At 46.2% G+C, this 18014-nt stretch overlaps 1 protein-coding gene across 4 annotated transcripts in view; it reads right to left on the minus strand.

Annotated features, from left to right (window-relative positions):
- The window catches only part of Ccr3 (chemokine (C-C motif) receptor 3), a 20353-nt gene extending 3027 nt beyond the window's left edge, over window positions 1-17326 (minus strand). Inside the window, exons 1-2 of one of the 4 annotated variants that reach the window (XM_013513483.1) lie at window positions 16790-17326; window positions 12458-12511 (exon numbers count right to left, since the gene is read on the minus strand). Coding sequence is in view for 1 of the 4 variants with exons in the window: in XM_005383453.2 (XP_005383510.1) it covers window positions 16790-16814 (25 nt within the window). In the remaining 3 variants the exon portion in view is untranslated. Of the gene's footprint in view, window positions 1-6213; window positions 6322-12457; window positions 12584-16789 lie in introns of those variants that run through there. The other 3 variants (XM_013513484.1, XM_013513482.1, XM_005383453.2) reach the window with 3 other exon arrangements.
- Window positions 17327-18014: the final 688 nt, after the last annotated feature.

Consider the following 18014-nt stretch of genomic DNA (forward strand, 5'->3'; position numbering starts at 1 on the left):
CTACCAACATCTCGTATACCAAAAAAAAAAAAAAAAAAAAAAAAAAAAAAGCACGGTGTGCTATGTTTCAAGATGGCAGCAGCCGCACCAGATTCCAAAATTGCTGTGGTATAAAAAATTTGTTCCTCAAAAAGAGGTTCAGAGTGCTCAGTGATTCGGGCACTCAACCTCTAAAGTCAAAAAAGAAAAAAAACAAGCCGGGCTGCTGTCCCCCCGGCAGCAGACTTTGGTGTCATTCACGTGGTACTTGTTTTAAGCACATACAAAATGCAAGAGTTCTGAAGTTAAAAAGGCTTCCACCTAGATTTCAAAGGCCTGAAAAGCCAGGCAGTGTGAGAGGGCAGTATATAAAGCTGCGAGTTAAAACAAAAGGTGCACTAGAGACCACAAAAGTTTAAGAAAACTAAAAACACAGATTGTCTTAAAAAAGCTACAAAAAATGGGCCTAAAAAAAGTCAGAAGAGCTATAAGCACAAAAAGGGCCATAGAGGTAGAGTCACACCAGCCCCTTGAAGCTCAGAATGTGCCACAAATTGCTTCAGATGCTAAACATAAAGCTACAAGACTTAATGTTTGCCCTATGAGATTTTAGACTTGCTTTGGTCCCATTCTTTTATATTCCCCTGTTTATAATTTTTAAAATAATAATGTTTATCTTGTGCCATTAAATGTTAAAAGTGTTTAATGGCACAAGATAAACAAGATAAAATAAATAAAATCAAAACAGGGGCTTACAACTAAGAGTTTGCCTTATATCTAAGAGATGACTTAATACTTGGACTAGTCAGCAATGCTAAAACTGTTAAGACTTTTAACAACCCTTACAGATAAACTAAATGCCTTTTGCATAAAGAGATATACATATGTCTTTGGGAGGCAAATGTTATGGTTCTAATATAATATACTATTCATAGACTTAATACTGGTTCTTAAAGATTGTTAAACCTGTGTTATAATGTTCAAGTTGTAAAATGATAAAAATAACGTCTTTATATCTAAAGATTGGTTGACAAATGTGTCTGGTTGCCAGGTTGACAAGGGATAGATTGCCATGGTTGATACATTGTGTCAACTTGAGGAGTCCAGAGGCTTGGCTAAGTGACTCAGCAGTTGCACATCGTGAGCATACAAAAGGAGGGCACCAAAATAGTGTGTGTGGGGGCAGATAGCTGACATATAATATAAGGAGAAAAAAGAGGCTTGCTTCCCTCCCCTTTTCTGCTCTCATGGCTTCTGCTGTCTTTGCCACCTTAACGTGTTGCCCCTGTGTCCTGCTACCCTGCCTTGGAGCCAGTCAAGTATGGACTAAAACCTCCACAAACTATAAGCTAAATAAACCTTTCCTTCCTTCATTTTGGGCATCAGATATTTTGTCTCAGCAACAAAAAAAAAAAAAGTCCAGGCTAGGCTGCACGAGGGTTCAAATAAGAGATTACCCTTTGCTAAATCCTCCCACCTTTCTCCCAGAAGAACAAGGGGAATTAACCCCTGATTGTAGCCAGGTGGTATGGGAAACATACCGCAAGGGGAGATCTGAGAGACCACCTGTTAGAAGGTCCAGTGTGGATGCTCCTCACAAATAGGAGCTCCTTCTCAGACAGGGCGTTTGAAGGTCAGGATACCCAGCAGTGCCCTCCACAAAAGTCATAGAAAGCTCACCCGTTTCTCCAGAACAAGTGCTTAGCCAGCAGTATTGCTCTCAGACCAAGCAAAGAGGAGAGGGCTAGCCCATACATGGACCTGAAGTATGCCCTCCTGGTCTTTCAGGCTCAAGCTGCCCTCTGGGAAGAACAAACTTCCCTCACAGCCAAGATATCACCAAGAAATGGGTCACCAGTTATGTACTGTATCCCTACTTACCCCGAGAGACCACAATAATTCACTGGAAAGGGTGACAGAAGGGAGCGGGTGAAACAGTGGATGGAAATGCACTGCCAACACTGCAGCTCAGGCAGCACTGGAGAACCCTTCCGATACCACTTCAAACCCTCACTCTGGAACACGCCTGGGGAGGCCGAGCCGCACACTCTCAGGCAGAAACCGAAGAAGCTGCCGGCAATGAGCTGCACTCACAACCCTCCCACAGGATGGTTCCAACAAATAAGGAAAATTGCTCTTCCTGACAGCTAGCCAGTGGAAGGACCTTCACCAGTCCTTGCACCCAGGGAAGGAAAGGGCTCCTCAGATGGAAAATGAACTATTTTCTGGGAAAACATTCAACTATTTACAGTGAAAACACTATGGATCCAATTGTCAGGTCATGCGAGTTGTGCCAAAACACCAAAACACCGAAAACCAACCCTGTGTCTGATAGGAAGCCTCCTGCAGGCACTCAACACGAAGGGACGTGCCTGGGGGAAGACTGGCAGATAGATGCTGCCCACCTGCCCGGGCAAAGGGGAGCCAGTTCCTCAGGGTCTGGGTAGACACATTCACTGCATGCAGAGAGGCAGCCCCCTATAGGACTGAAAAGTCCACTGGGTGGTCCAAGCCCTAATAAACAGGATCATCCATGCATTTGGCCCACCCCAGGGCCTCCGGAGCAACAATGGCTCCTCCATCCAGGATGCAGCTCCTCAGGGCATTTCAAGGGCCCCAGCATCACCTGCACTGTGCCTGGAGACCCCAGATTTCAGAGAAAATAGACAGACTGCATAGGATTCTCGAAACCCATCTGCACAATTTAACCCAGGAGTCCAGGCTTCCCGGATCACCCTCCTTCTGATTAAACCTGGAAGGAGCCACCCAAGGAAAATGTGTCACCTCTCTGTCCCACTTCCAGAGGACCCTCTGAGAGAGCCTGGGTCCAGAGAGGACAAGCATCACCTGGCCCTTAACCTAGGAGCCAGGGCCTAGGAAAGTCTTTGTTACCTCTGCGTACTTCTTGGACCCGACATGGCAGGAGCCCTATGGTAATGCTCTCTACCCTCTCCCAGGTGAAGGTCCCCAGGCACTGAAGAATCTATCCATTGCCATCCTAGGCTGACCAGAGGTCCCTTTAAGCCTCTTCCACCCCTGTGCTTCCGTACCTGCTACAAACGCATAATCGTGGGTTACGAGGGCCCAGTCACCACGGCTTCCCCCTCAGGGCCATCACGTTCCTCAGCCCTGCTCCTGGCAGACAACCTCCGCACCCTGCCTTTCTCTGGCAGATGCCGCAGCCCCTTGTCGCTGAGACTTGCCTCTTCTCGGCCTCACTTTGAGCTTTTCTCCTCACGTGCTCCTTTACGCTCAGGACCCTGTAGAAGACCCCCTCGCCTGCACGAGAGTGGCCAGTGTGGTCCACGTGCCAGGGCAGTCCTCCCAGGCTTGTTCTACACAACGCTGTCCTGACTGGTGAGCTTGGGTTTTACTCTTCCTTCCCTAACATTGTGTGTCTGATGGCGGGAGAGGCTGAGGGAATGACTCCAGGATCCCTCCCCAGATTTCATCCGGCGTAAGGCAGTCCTGCAGGGGCCCACAGTGCCTGGTCAGACCTAGTCGGGGGCTTACAGTGACCCGCTAGCAGGCGAGAGACACCTTCTAGTGGGACCACCTCTCCCTCTTCTCTCCCTCTGTCTCTGTCTCTCTATCTCTGTCTCTCTGTGTGTCTCTGTCTCTGTCTCTCTCTCTCTCCCCACTCCCTCTCTCCAGAGCTCCATCCAGCAGAGGAAGCCATTTGCCCTTTCCTGCTCTGTCTCCATGCAACACTGGACTAGTTAAGCCCGGGACTGGTAAGGGGGGCCCTGCCTCACCGCAGGTGCCTGGAGGCGAGCAGGCGGTTCACCGAGTGCCGTGGGGTCTCCCTGGGACTTCCTGGGACTGAGGTGGGGATGCCTGCCCAATCTCTCAGGAAACCACTTTCTCTGACGTGGCCCCGGGCATGGCCACTAGAGAACCAGTTTGGATCCCTCGTCTTGTCCAGGTGAAGCCCCAAAATAAGCTACCGGACCCAGGCCATTCTCTTATCAGTCACCACGTGCCCCCAAATTTCTCAGATGCTGGCTGTTCCCCTTTAGGCTGCCTTTCCTACGGGGCATCTCTGGACAATTTTCTCAGTCTGAAGCGGGGCATGAGGCCCGAACGTCTTGTATTTCCTTCCCTCACAGCCTGGCCTAAAGCCAGCGGTCCTGTTTCCCTTCCAAACTCTCAGTGATCTCGGTAACTACTGCACATGTAGAGAAGAAAAGGTGGCAAGAGGTTCGATGTCAGTCTCCGACTCCACTGTCTGCTGCTCCCTTAACACCAGTGCCTTCCATATTGCCCTGGAAACACCCCAGACAGACAGTTCTCCCAGATCTTACAGGCCCCTCTGCCATGGTAATATTAATCAATCTCCATGTTAGTCAGTATCAGTATTAATCTGGTGCACCAGGGACCACAGCAGACCTGGACATGAAACTTTTCCCTCAGATCTCAGATGGGTCTCTCCCTCTGTCTTCCTCACACCACTGGTTTAAGGAGGCCCAGCAACCAGGGCTTCAGCCCACCAGTCCCATCGCATTCTCCAGCCCCGCTCCTGGCAACCACCCCACCCGCATTTCCCAAGCCTTAGCTCTAGCTGACAGCCACTGCCCGTTTTCACAAAACTTTCCCCCCACAGCTCTGCTTTGTGCTCATGGCCTGATAAAAGAGCTCATGGCCTGCATGAGTGTGGCCAGTCTGGTCTAAGTGCCAGGGAGCTCCCTCTTGGGTTTGTCCTGACTGCTGAGCTCATATTTTTGTTCTTCAATTTTGCTAACAGACAGGATTCCCAGATCCACCACTCTTGCCTAAAACCACGGTCAGTAACGCAGGACACGGTCTCACCAGATGGCCCAACAGCAGAGGAATCGCTTGCTAAATACACCTGCACAGTGGCAGAAGACTTAAGATTTCTCTTGGAAAACCATGCCACCTCCTCCTCCACAGAGAAGTAATGACTAATAGAGACACGCTGACCCACCTGCCCCGTTCAGATGAGATCTCCTGCTAGGAGCCCTCACTCTGAGTTTCCTCCGTCACCTGACCTTTCAGCTCCCTGGCAGTTGAGTCATCTTCACTGCTGACCCAGATAAGCGGCTAGGTGTCCTTCTCCTAGTTAACAGTTAGCCCTGTACCAAGACTACACCCCGGGACCCGAAAACTGATCTCGGGTTTCATGTCTCTCCCACATCTACTTCGTCATTACCTGTGGCCTTCTCTCTGACCTATGTGATTCTCCCTCACTGGGAGACACCTTTGTACTCTCATGCACAAACTATGGCTCCAAGGTACCTTCTGACTTCTTCAAAGCGCATTCTTCTGCATCTGTTTTGGTTTGTTAGTGTGAACTCACCCACCCCACCTACTGTCCCACTCTATCCATCACCTTCTCAACTGGTCCAACCTTCCACTAGCAAACAGGTGCTATGCTTCTCGCCCGCTGCCTGCTCTGGCCCACTGCACTGTTCCCACACTGGTCTCCACCTGGCTCTGAGGAAGGCACCCATCCCCTACATAACCAGGCACCATCCTCTTATAAAGACAGTGAGCACAGCCCAGCACCCTGCTCCCCAGCTCACCTCCAAGCTCAATGGCCTCCCACCCTCTGTCTCCCAGTCTCAGGACCCGGTGTACACATCTCCACACCCTGAGCCGCACAGCCCTTCCATCAGCAATTCCTCTGACACCTGCACGTCCTCCTCAACCTGTGGACTCAAGGCCTCTGCGGTGGATGACCAGAAGTTCTCAACTTCCGCACAAGTTCTCAACTTCAGCACTTTCTGGAGGAGAAAAGAAGCCAAACTGTTCGGGGCTAGGGGTAAAGTAAGGGGACATGGACTTCTGAGACCATTTGAAAGAGAAAATTCAAATTTTTCTATGGAAGAAATCAATGGCCCCATAATAATAATAAAAACGGCAATTACTGTTGCACATTCTAAGGCATTTTACACCTAATTGTTTATAGATGACTTTCCAAAGCACTATTTCCATATGCAGAAGTGAAATACTGATGACAGCAGCACTCATTCTCATTATTAGTAGTCTTAGTGTTACACGTAGCTACACTGTCCAGGACCACATTCATTAGAGCTCACGGGGACGCTGAAACCCAAAGTCTGATAGTTTACCCAAAATCATCTATCAAGGAAATACACAGTTCAGAATAGCCCCTTCATTTCTACTTGTGTCCGAGTCTCTGGTCACCAGATGCAGATGTACTGACACTTAAATGTAACTGTTGAAGATTCAGCTCTTCCAGTCATTACGTACTACTGCGGTGGGCACAGTTCAGAGCGGTGTGAGCTTGGTCACTGTCCGGCTGTCGGTCTTGCTGAGCTAAGCCGTTGTGTGCCAACAGCAGACTCCTAAGAACTTCTCCTACACAAAAAAGTGAACATGAGGGGTTGGTCAAAGAAATTTTAGAGTCTAATTATTTTCTAGACCAAGAGTTATAGGGTGAGTGTCTGCTTTGTTTTAAGGTTACAGGCTCAGTGCAGAAAGAGGGAAAGGAGACAACGCAGCAGCTTTTTAGAAATGCCGAGGTACAGTCTCTACTTCTTTTTCTCTTCCTTTTTATTTTTGTTAGTGCATGTTTGCTGTACACAGTGGTGATACTCACCGTGGGGAGCTGGTATGTATATAGAACACATCTTAATTATTTGACAACCCCTTCTGTCTTATCCCCTCCAGCTCTTGATCCTCTTCCCTTTTGCAAAAGATCCACCTCCCTGTTCTACTTCTTAGTGGGACAACAAGCAGAGCACAGAGGACACAACACTGGGCTCTGGATAGTCAGAGCGCGAGGGGAGAGACTGAGAGGGGAAGCCCGGTCTAGTCTCTCTCACTGGCTGGGCCAGGTGGACAAGATTTAACCCTGAGCCCCGTTTCCTTAGCAAGACACCCTGGAGGCCCAGCATGACAGACAAAAGCCTTTAACCCTGAGCTTCATCTGCTCATCACTGGAGTGAAGGTCAGGCACCTCCAGGGCCCGAGTGAAGATCGAATCAGACAGCAGGTGGAAGGATGATCACATATTAAACTTGGAGACGAGGTAAAGCATGGAGGGAATTGGAGGGGAAGAGAGGCAATGAGAAGTGAAGAGGGAAGGAAGTGGGGCCCGCAGGGAAGCTGCTGATCTGTTTTACAGAATCCAAGGCATATTCTAGGGCAGCAGATCCTGGGTTCTGCCCAGGAACCTGTCCCACAGGTCAGTGGCACATTCTAGGATTGAGGAGAGGAATGGAATTGAGGAAGAAGTGACTTGTACAGTCCTACCAGCTTTCTTATTCTCAACTGCATAATCCACAGAGGCTAAGAAAAAGCACCCGTTGCTTCTGACTGTGTGGCAGGGATTGTGTCCTCAAATTGTGTCCAAGGCAAAAAGGGACCGAGCCGCTTCCCGGAAGGGTAAAGATCTAGCAGCCTCTCCTCACTTCTTATTATTTGCATTGTTTTCCTTTCCTCCCAGAGGGAGTTAAAAGCAAGGCTAATATTAAATTCATTCAATGTGCTCAACTTGAAGAGAGTGTCTTCCACTCATGTACCACTTGCTTAAGAGCAACAGGATTAATACAACAAATGCATAGAATCTCATGGCTTGGACCTCACGGCTGGCCAGGAGCTTTGGGCTCTTGAGGTCAAAGCTCAGGGAATGTGCAGGCTTCTCCAGGTCTGCAGCTGAGTCCTTGATTCCTACTTACATGGGGCCAGAGACAAGTGGTTGTCCTCGGCCTACCTAGCCCTAATCCAGATGAATATTTAGATCTGGTATGGTCAAAAGGTTAGAATTAGGCTGAGCAAAATGGCTTCTTACATGTTGGAAAAATGATTGGGTGAGTAAGCAAACAAGAACAAATTGAAAAAGCCCAAAACCAAATGCAAATCCCACCCCAAACCTCTCCATGAACTCTACCACTGTTACCGTTTTGCTATACACAGATGCCAACATTTATTTAAGATTTATCAAAATGAGAGCCACTGTTTCAGCTCTTCCCTAATGACACACATGGGCTTTGGGGAACAGGTAGAAGAATCCCAGACAAATGTTTATGAAAAACAAAGAGAAAGGAAAATGTGTGACTGCCATTGCACCATGAAACTGTCCCACTGGCCAGAAAGATGGGATAAGTGTTTTTGAAGCAAGGGGGAAGACTTTAAGGGGGACTCATGGCAATGCATCTTTTACTGTAATAATATTTAAAGCTGAAACATAGGTATGCTGACCTTATCAGGGTTTTTGATTCTGAGAAAACTGAATCATCAGCTGAAGAGTTTCCTTTTTAGTCCTCAGAAACTCCTGTATTTGCCTTTGATATCATTTGTCATTTGGGTCAAATGGATAACTAAGGTCCTCACCAGTCAAGTATAGTAATCTTTTCACTTTTTTGGCAACTTCCTCAAATCAAATTCTAAATATACTCTTTTGAGCCTTCAGTGAATTTCAAGATTTGCTGAGAACGTGGAAGACCAACAATAGAATTTCTACTCTCTCTTCTTGAAAAGAGAAACGTTGAAGTAATTTGTCTCCATGACATATCAAGTTGCATGTGAAGCAAATTTCAATAAGAAATTATGTTAAGGCTCTGTGTTATATGTGTATAACTATCTGTTATTAACACAAATGTTCCAGAAATTAGATGAAATTTCTAAATATCTGACATGTGCTGGTAATTATCAGTCAAAAGGAGTGTTATTATACTTAATAACCAAATTTCTTCTTCATTTGCATTATAATCAGTTCTCAAGGCTGTCTGGTGGCTGTCCCTTGTCACCCAGGGACAGAATAGTTTCTCTCTGATGACTTCTGAAAGCTTTTGCAAAACATCTGTGACACAAAATTATAAGCTCTTTTTTCTGGAAAAGAGCTCCAACAGGCATAGATTTCTGCTAAGTTCGAGGTGGGATTCTCCCCTAGCCAAGTCCTGCCAGCGGCACCTAGGTGACTTGCTGTCCCCTTCAAAGAAATCGTCCCAGTGCTTTTGTGTCTGCTGCCTTGTGGTGGGCAGTGTCAAAAGTTCCGGAGAACATAGTGACACCCTGCAGACCTTCAGATTGCAAGACAGGAAAACCCACCAGAGTGAGAGAGCAGTGTGCAAAATAAATGCTATTTGTGTCTACATCAGTAAGGCAGGAATTGTAACTCCAAGTTTACTTTTAAACTTCCCTCATGTAACTTTAATTTAATGTAACCTAATTTAATTTATGTTAATTAACCTAAATTAGTAAAAATTCTGCATGCTGATTATGGGATGCAATCTTTCCCAGCAACTTCAAGTGTAACACTGATCACCTGAAATGCTGCTGAGATGCTTGGGGATCTACTGCACAGATACCAAAGAGATAAGGTCTTGGCCCTGCTCAGATTAGAAGGCATCATTGGTGACTGGTTTGGTTTGTTAAATCTTATCTCCAGGGCATGTTGGTTTGGAGGCATATTTCAAACTCTTGGTATTCCCTCCTGTTCTCGTCCTATTGACCAGAACCCACCTGATTGCAATTTCTCAAGGGCCTTAGATGCTTGTCAGCAGCCATTCACTCAACATATGATTCCATGAGAAATGAACATCAAAAACCACATGAACATAGCCGGGCATGATACTACATGCCTGTCATCCCAGTACTTGGGAGGCTGAGACAGAATACTGCACTGAATTGAAGACCAGCCTGGGCTACACAATGAGCTCAAGACCAGTCTGAGCTACAGAGTGAAACTCTGCCTCAAAAACAAACAAACAGACAAAGACCACAAGAACAAGAATCACCAAAAGAATTAGCATCTGGTTTGTGACCTATGGAGGACAGTAGGTGGAGAAATTATAATCAGTGGCCCCATTGTTCACAGTTGAAGTGAGACAGTAGCCAGGAGGGGAGCATTGCTACAGGAAGATAAAAATGGAGGCTATGGACTCAACATGTCCCAAGGCCAATCACCAGAGCTGCGCTACCAAAGCTGAAGTCCCAACAATGACCCCCACGTGACTGCTCTGATCATGAAGGAGCCACAGCCGGTATGGTTTATGTCCTTGTCAGCATGTTCAGTGACAGTCAAGCAGACGAATGTAGACTCATTGGCGGGGACAGCTCTCCTAAAGTCAGTGTATCAGGAAAGGTCAGCCAATCAGGAAATGGTCAGGAAATGTAAGCCAATCAGAAAATGGTCACAATACTCCCTCCCCTGTATGTTTTAAACTGCTATACTTGGGATTCTTTTGCTTTCAGGTATAAGTCTCCCAGTTTTCCAACTGATCTGTTGTATGTGCTATAATCTGTATACTTGTAAAATTTGATGTGATTTTACTTGTGACAAATGAAACATCCCCTTTACTCTCTCCTCCCAATTCCCTCCTCATCCCATGGAAAAATTTTTTGTTCATCCTGAGTATTTATTTATGCAGTTACTCACAGAAATGTGTAGTTTTCTTTGTACACAATTCAGAGCAAAATTACTTATTTTTCTTTGATTGTTTTAAATTTTGTAATGCATCTTGGATATCTTTCTGTATCAGTAGTTATAAAATAGCCTCTTTCTTTCTAGTAGATGCAGGAAATTCCACTGTGTGCTATTTTAACCACTTTTGTATTTACAGACATTAGCTTATCCAAACTGGGCATCACTACTTTTTAAACAAAAGTCCTCAACTCTAGTTTACCATAAAGTTAGCATGCAATGGATTAATCCAAACAAAACTTCCTATATGTGCACTTAATTCAATTAACTTAATTTGCTCTTAATAACTTAGTGTAAATTAGGAGAAGTATTATATGCAGAGTATGGGACATGATCATTTCACAGCATCTTAAAGCATCCACCTGTGTCCAGATTAATGTAAACATTGATCAAATGGAATATCTACAAGAGGAAATGGTGTCTAGTAAAGAGGAGCTGAGGGAGCCCTGTTATCACCCTGAAGAAATACACTTCGGGGAAGAGAAAAAACAACACGCTGTCTGTGTAGATGAAAATGACAAGTATGTGTGGTGGCAGCTGGAAGAGGCTAATTTAACTGCTACATTGGAAAGCGTGTCATAAGTATTACCTGACTCTGCCGTGGCTACCTCAGAAGGCGCTGGGCGAGCCGTGGCTGGAGGAGTTCAGGCAGGGGCTGGGCGACAGCCTGCCAGGGGTTCCTAGGAGCAGAAAGGTGGACCACACCAAAGCTTCCCAACTCTGGCAGCAAAGGGGAACCCCCAAGGGCCCCATGGGGTCCCAGAGCCCAGGCCACAGCCCTGAACATTTAGCCCAGCTTTGTGCTGCTTCAAGCTCCCCCACTGAGCCCAGGGTGCCACTCCTGCAATAAAGTCTCTCAGTTTTATGAATCCATTTCCTATCTGTGAGTTACGAAACCTCCAACCTGTGTAAGTAGCATGAAAAGGGGCTTTTGTGATAGAATCACACCTTTAACGCAAGCTCTAAAAGCCAGCACAGCGACAGGGCAAAAGCAAAAGAGCCCACCTATCCCCAGGGTCGCTTACACTGCAAACACATACTAATAAAGACGTGAAAGTAATTGTTCGTCAGTCTGATGTTCTTCCCTGCAAATGAACTGCTCGTGTTGTTCACTGTATTTATTCTTCTGGGTGTGCCTACTTTTTTCTTATGGAGTCATACAAACAGCTAAAATTTCTTTCCCAAGGAGGAATAACTAGGCCTGCTGGTTGCTTTAAATTTAGAGACAGGGTCTCATTATGTGGCTCAACAGCCCAGGCTGGGCTCATTTTGTGAACCTGCCTCAGCCTACCAGAGGGCTGGGATTATAGGTGGGCACCACCACACCTGGTTCATTGCCACCTTCTGAAGAGAGCTTCAGGTTTATGCAGCTCCAGCCCTCTCATACCCTGAATAACCTATTTCACCACTGTCCTCAAAATCTCATCACACAACAGCTAACTTCCACCCTCAGCCTAATCAAGGTTTTCCGAAAGACCGCACTGTAACACAGGTAGGAAAGTCAGCAACCAGTCAGCCTCATCCACCGAACGCAAAGAGACCCAATCCATTATCAGCTGGATCGTCTCACAGCCTGACTAAGAGTGGATTTGCAATGAAACCTTAAAGTAAACAGATATTTGCACACAGATATATTTAATACACACACATCTTCACCCATATGTACACATGTGCATATAAATTATGTTTTCACTGACTTGTTTTTGCAAGTCTGTATCAATAAACACAGACACAGTGCTAAGCGTAGCAACCTGGAATGACTGCATTCTCTAGAGTTGAGAATTTCTGAATGTAAAGGAAAGCAGTGAGGCAAGGTCAGTTGAATGGGCATAAAAGTCAAATTCAGATGAGTGCAAAAGACATGAGTGGGGAAAAAGCAAAGAGAAAAGAAGAGAAAGCACAAAGAAAATGAACACAGCAAAATCCTCTGGCCCATTCCTACTTATATCGCCATGTACTGCCCTCCTCTGCCCACCAAAACCCAAGAATGCTTCTGGAAGTTTTTCTCCCACCTGCCCTCCGTCTCCCCTCTTCCATCTCCCTTTTCCTACATACCCTACACCGTACCTGGTAATGTCTCCTAAATGACCAACTCCAGTGGTGTTTCAATCTGTTCTTACCCTGCTGAAAACAGAGAGGAGATAAGGGGTACTCAGTGGCTTCGTGAAGTCAGAGTGGCATCTGCCTAGAGGTACCCTCCGTCACAAGTAAAAAACAGAGATACCATCTGGTGAGATACTAGCAAGGTAGTAAACAACAGAGCTTCCTGTTTTAAATAAGCTAGGTTCCCAGATTCTGCAGGTTTTCAGAAAGATATTGAATTTGGTACAGTTCTTCTTTTTGATTGTTGGCAGCCCACACCGAGCAGTCAGCTGAGGAGCTTCCGTGATGCAGAGAGCTGGGGTCCAGCAGCGATTCCAGAGGCTCTCTACTCCCTCGGCATTGCTCATGTCTCATTTGGGGAGAGGATTGCAATTCTCCAATAAGCCTTTCTTTGACCCAAGGGGAGCCAGAATGAAAGATAAACCGAGACTTTCCACATAGGGAAGGTGGCAACTAGGGACAAACTAAATGTTCTGTGGGGTCCAGCCAGAGACTTTCCCGGTTGTCAAGCTGTAGCACTGAGACGACTCAGGAAGACTTATGTTTGAGTTGCAATTGTGGTGCCACACTACACAGCCTTGGGGTAATCACTCAGACCTGCTGGATCTCAGCTTTCTCATCCGGAAACTGAAAAGGATGAGATATGTGTCAGTGGGTTGTCATGGAATCAGCAAAAAGGATATATAGAGATAAGCCAATGTAAGGCATAGGTCAAATTCCACTGTGACATAAGCTTCATGAGCAGTGTCACTTGCCTCTACTGTGTGTCGATGTGTCCCTGGGGGCCTAGCATGATGCTATACAGAGAGAAAATATTTACCCGGTATTATGGGGAAAGCTCCAACCATGCATGGTGCCATCCTGGATAAACTAGATAACTGGACATATCCTTCAGTTTACCAAGTGTTTATCAGACATTTGACATGTATAGTGCTGTGCTATATATGTTTCATGATAAGGAAAAGGTAGAAGTAAAGGGCAAAGGAAGCTAGTAGGGAAAGAGAGATGGAGAGAGGAAGAAAGAGAAAAGGATGGAGAAAGGTTCTTTTCTAGATAGATCTAAATATTCATCCATTCATCCATCTATCCAGCCACCCATCCATCTAGCCACTCACCAATCCTTCCTTCCTTCCATCCATCCATCCAATTATGGTGACACATATTCAGAAATCCTATTTGGGCAGGATATTCAGAATCACTAGACAGTCTCTTCAGCAGAGGGTGGGATTCTGTAGGACCATCGTTGCTGGTCCCACTGGATTTCATTCCCTTCCCTTCACCCAGAGATTTTTATCTCTTGATTCCATGAGATGTCAACAGATGGCTGATGGCATCTCTAGACAGGGTAGGTGTGGGCCTGGCAGAGATGGAGAAGATGAGGAAAGATAAGATCAACCACTGGTCTTGGCTATATAATTAACAGATGAGGAGCTTAGAGCAGATTCCATAGGCACTTGGAAGCTATTGAAGGTTATGACTGTACTGGTGCCACCTTATTTGAGGTTAGTGTTTGAGAGCTTTCAGAGCCTTGCTGCACATATTTTCTGCTTAGAAACTCACCGCCTTTTGACTTACTAGGGCAATTATTACTGGGTCCATCCCAGAATAGCCTCCGTGGGACACCTCTGTGGGTGCAATTCACACCACAGTGTGTGCAAGCAGCTCTCCTGTAAGTGCATGGTGCACCACAGTGGGAAGTGAGGCCTGGTAATCCCCTAACCTGCAGATAAGGGAACCAAGATCACACATGACCAAAGAGTAGGGTGGGAATTCCAACACTAGCCTTCTGCTTCCCATGCTATTTTCTCACCAGTGGTGACACAGAGACACTGGGCTTGGCATCAGCCACTAGAAGTTCAGGGGATGAACAGCAGTGCAGCTTTTCAGAGCCCACCTCATCACCTGCAGTGGCAGTGATGGCTACGATGGTGGCCATGGAAGGGGGTTAATGAACAATCTTAACCACCAGATGACAGATCTGCAGAAAGGAGACTGGAACGAAACCTTCTTCATCAGAATTCAACAAATCACAGTACTTCCTACAATGTAGCGATTTCTGTAAGGAAGCTATATGCATACCTTTTTTTGTCTTTGTGTTTTCCTCATGCAAGGCTAATACAATAAAAAAAGAATGGATTTTGTTTTGGCAGATTAGTACGTGCATGTAACTTACTTTGATCATCTTGCCTCCATCACCTTCTGCCCACTTTTCCCCCTAGTTTCACACTTTGGGTGAGGACTTCAATGTGTTTATTTTGCTCCTATCCATCCCCCTGTTACTTTATTCTTTTTTTTAGATTCCACATATTAAGGAGGACATGTGATACTTGTCTTTCTGCATCTGGTTTATTTTCTTGAACATGATGGTCTGTGGATTCATTCATTTTTCTGTGAATGGCAGAATTTCAATATTTCTTATGGTTGGCTAATACTCCATTGTGTATATACTACCACATTTACATTATCCACTCATTGTGGGTGAGTAGCTAGGCTGGTTCCACATCATGGCTACAGTCACTTGTGCCACACTGAACATGGATGTACAGGTCCCTACAGTAGGCTGACTTTAACTGCTTTGGTTATATCATACCAAGGAGGGGCATAGCTGTATCAACCTATAGCTGTACTTTCGGGTTTTTGAGGACCCTCCATACTTATTTCAATAGCAGCCACACTAATTTACACTCCTGCCAGCCTCTTGGAAGACTTCCTTTTTCCCTGAACCCCCATCAGCATTTATTGTTTTTTTTTTTTTTTTGTATTCTTGATGACAGCCATTCTGACTGAAGTAAGATGGCTTCTCACTGTGGTTTTCACCCACATTTCCTGGATGGCTAAAGATGCTGAACAATTTTTCAGATATTTCTTGGCCATTTGTACTTCTTCATTTGAGAAGTTTCTATACAAGGCTTTAAAGAAACTAATTCCTATGAGATATTGAACTTTATTCACTTCCATTACTTAAAGAAAAAAGATGAGTGTTTTCTGACATCTGATGACAAAAGTTTTAAAATTTTTTCCAAATTTTTCAAGTAGTAACATATCAAAATATCATCTGCTTGCTGCTAATTTAAGCACATAATTTAGTAAATTTGAGTAATACAGTCGAATGATACTCCATTGTGTATATACCACACTTTCATCATCCACTCATGGTGGGTGAGCAGCTAGGGTGGCTCCACATCATGGCTATTGTCAATTGTGCCACAATAAATGTGGATGTATAGGCCATTACACTAGATTGACTTTAATTATTTTGGTTATACAGTACCAAGGACAGGTATAGCTGCATCAACCATACTGAGTATCCACACTGATTTCCACATGTTCTTGTGCAGTACCACTATAATCAAAAACAGAGGATATCTACTCCCCCAGCAATACCGGGTAAGGCTGAGTGCAGTCCACCATGCACACAGCCCCGCTCTCTGAGCTCAGCCCACCAGAGGATTGCTGTCATGTCATCCCGTAGGTTTTGTTTCTTTATGGAAACATCCAAAACTGAGTGCCCAGCAGTGAGTGAGGAAGGAAAGGATTGAACCAGGATTTAGAAATGCTTCAGAAAATACAGCACCCCACTGCCCATGATGGAAAGTGCCCTCTTAGCAAATGCAAATCTGACGAACTGCCAGATAAACAGGAAGAAACACAAATGAACCGGATAATGTCGCTAAAGAAGTACTGACTTTCCATTCCATCTCCTACTACAAGATGAACCCTTAAAAACAAGAGAGAGAGGAAGGAGAAAGGCAAAATAGACAAAATAGACAAAAGAAAAAAGAGATATGAGGGATAAATAAAAGACTTGGTTTGTTTTGCTTTTGAGACAGGGTCTCACTATGTAGTTCAGGATGGTCATGAACTCACTATGTAGCCCAGGCTGGCCTTTAACTTACAGAGATTCTGCTGCTTGAGCCCCCAAGTGCTGGGATGACAGGGGTGTGCCACCATGCCTGATAAATAATGGATTTTTAAAGCTTCTTTATTAAACTGGACATGGTGATGAACACTTGGAATCCCAGCATTCTGGGAGGTTGAGGCAGGAGGATCACAAGTTATGAGCCTGGTCTGAGTAATATAGTGAAAACATATCTGAAGACTCAAAAATAAAAAGGGGCCAGGGATGTAACTCACTGTGATGTTTCTGGGTTCAAATCCCAGCAGTGCAACACACACAAATAAGCTCCTTTGTGAGTAATGACTGACTCACACACCAAAGCTCTGTTCATTTCTTGTATGGATCATAAACGTGTGTGAGATTAGTTTGGTGCTAAGACCTCTTCGCACAAGGCCTACCTGCCAGCAGTATCACAGCCTCCATGGCTGTGGGCACCTCACTGTGCCGCAGATCCCTGGGACTTGGTCATCTTGTGTCCCGAAGCTTCTGCTCATCCAGTAATACAGGTAGATCTTCTAGCTAATCTGCCTTCTCTCCAAGCGACAGCAGAGATGCTTATTATCAGGTGGAGTTTAATGTCTGCTTGGTTCTTCACTAAACAAGAAGTCTTAAGGTGTCTGTCACCCAGGGCTGGAAGGGCACCCGGAGGCCACCTGAGGGCTGAGAGCAGCAGACAGTTCTCAGCTGAGTGATGCTGCCAGCACTGCCCAAGGTGAAGCTGGACACCTGCAACACACACCGAAGTCCATGTTTGGGGCAGTGCACAGGTGAATGAATTACAAAACCTGCTTGGGTCTCTGCTGGGAAAGGACAGAGGAGCCCGTGTGGGTCTGGAGGGGAGGGATGTCAGTCCCGAATCCTGGAGGAATCTGCACAACGGCCCAGAGGACGGGGCGGCGATGACCAAAGGGTAGGTATGGGGCCGTGCAGCATCCTGCCTGGCCCTGTTCAAAACCGCTGTGAGGTAAGCATGTGTGTTTTCATTCCTTATCAGAGGAGGAACTGGGGCAAGCAGTTAAGCAACAAGCCTGAAATCATGTAAGTGGAGAGTGGCTCTTCCTGAGGGCGGCTGGGTCAACTTGGTTCCCAGCCCAGCCTCCCCAGCAGCTACCTCCTTGGAGCCTGAGGGTGCAGCCTGATGGCTGGGCGGCTCATAGCCTGGGAGCCAGAGTAGTTCCCTCCATGCCACTCCAGAGCCTGCCTGAGAAGTCAGAAGAATTGTACACTTCCTTTAACAAATGCAGAAAAGCTGCATGTGTCACTTCTCTACAGCCAAGGCTGAGGCCTCCCCTGCAGGGGGAGAGGGCTGGCCGTGGGTGAGACCTCCTTCCACTTTGGGTGTCCTTCCGTCTGCATAACTTGGCTTCCAGCACCTGCCCCTGAGCTCTGCCCTGGAGACCTGACCTGCTCTCCCCCCGGAACAGAGCCAGGTGGCACCTCCTGCTGCCATCTCCTATCAGGGACAGACAGGGCCTAACCCAGCTCCAGGCCCTGCAGGTTGAGGCTGGACTGCCCAGGGCCTCAGCAGACACCACACCTGCTCAGCTTGCTCCCCCAGCCCATGCCCCATTCCCCAGCTGGCTTTGTCTGAGTGTGCTTCCTTAAGAAGTTTCTCCCACCTGA

Source organism: Chinchilla lanigera, unplaced genomic scaffold (assembly GCF_000276665.1).
Source record: "Chinchilla lanigera isolate Chin_1 unplaced genomic scaffold, ChiLan1.0 scaffold00019, whole genome shotgun sequence".
NCBI classification, from domain to species: Eukaryota; Metazoa; Chordata; class Mammalia; order Rodentia; family Chinchillidae; genus Chinchilla; species Chinchilla lanigera.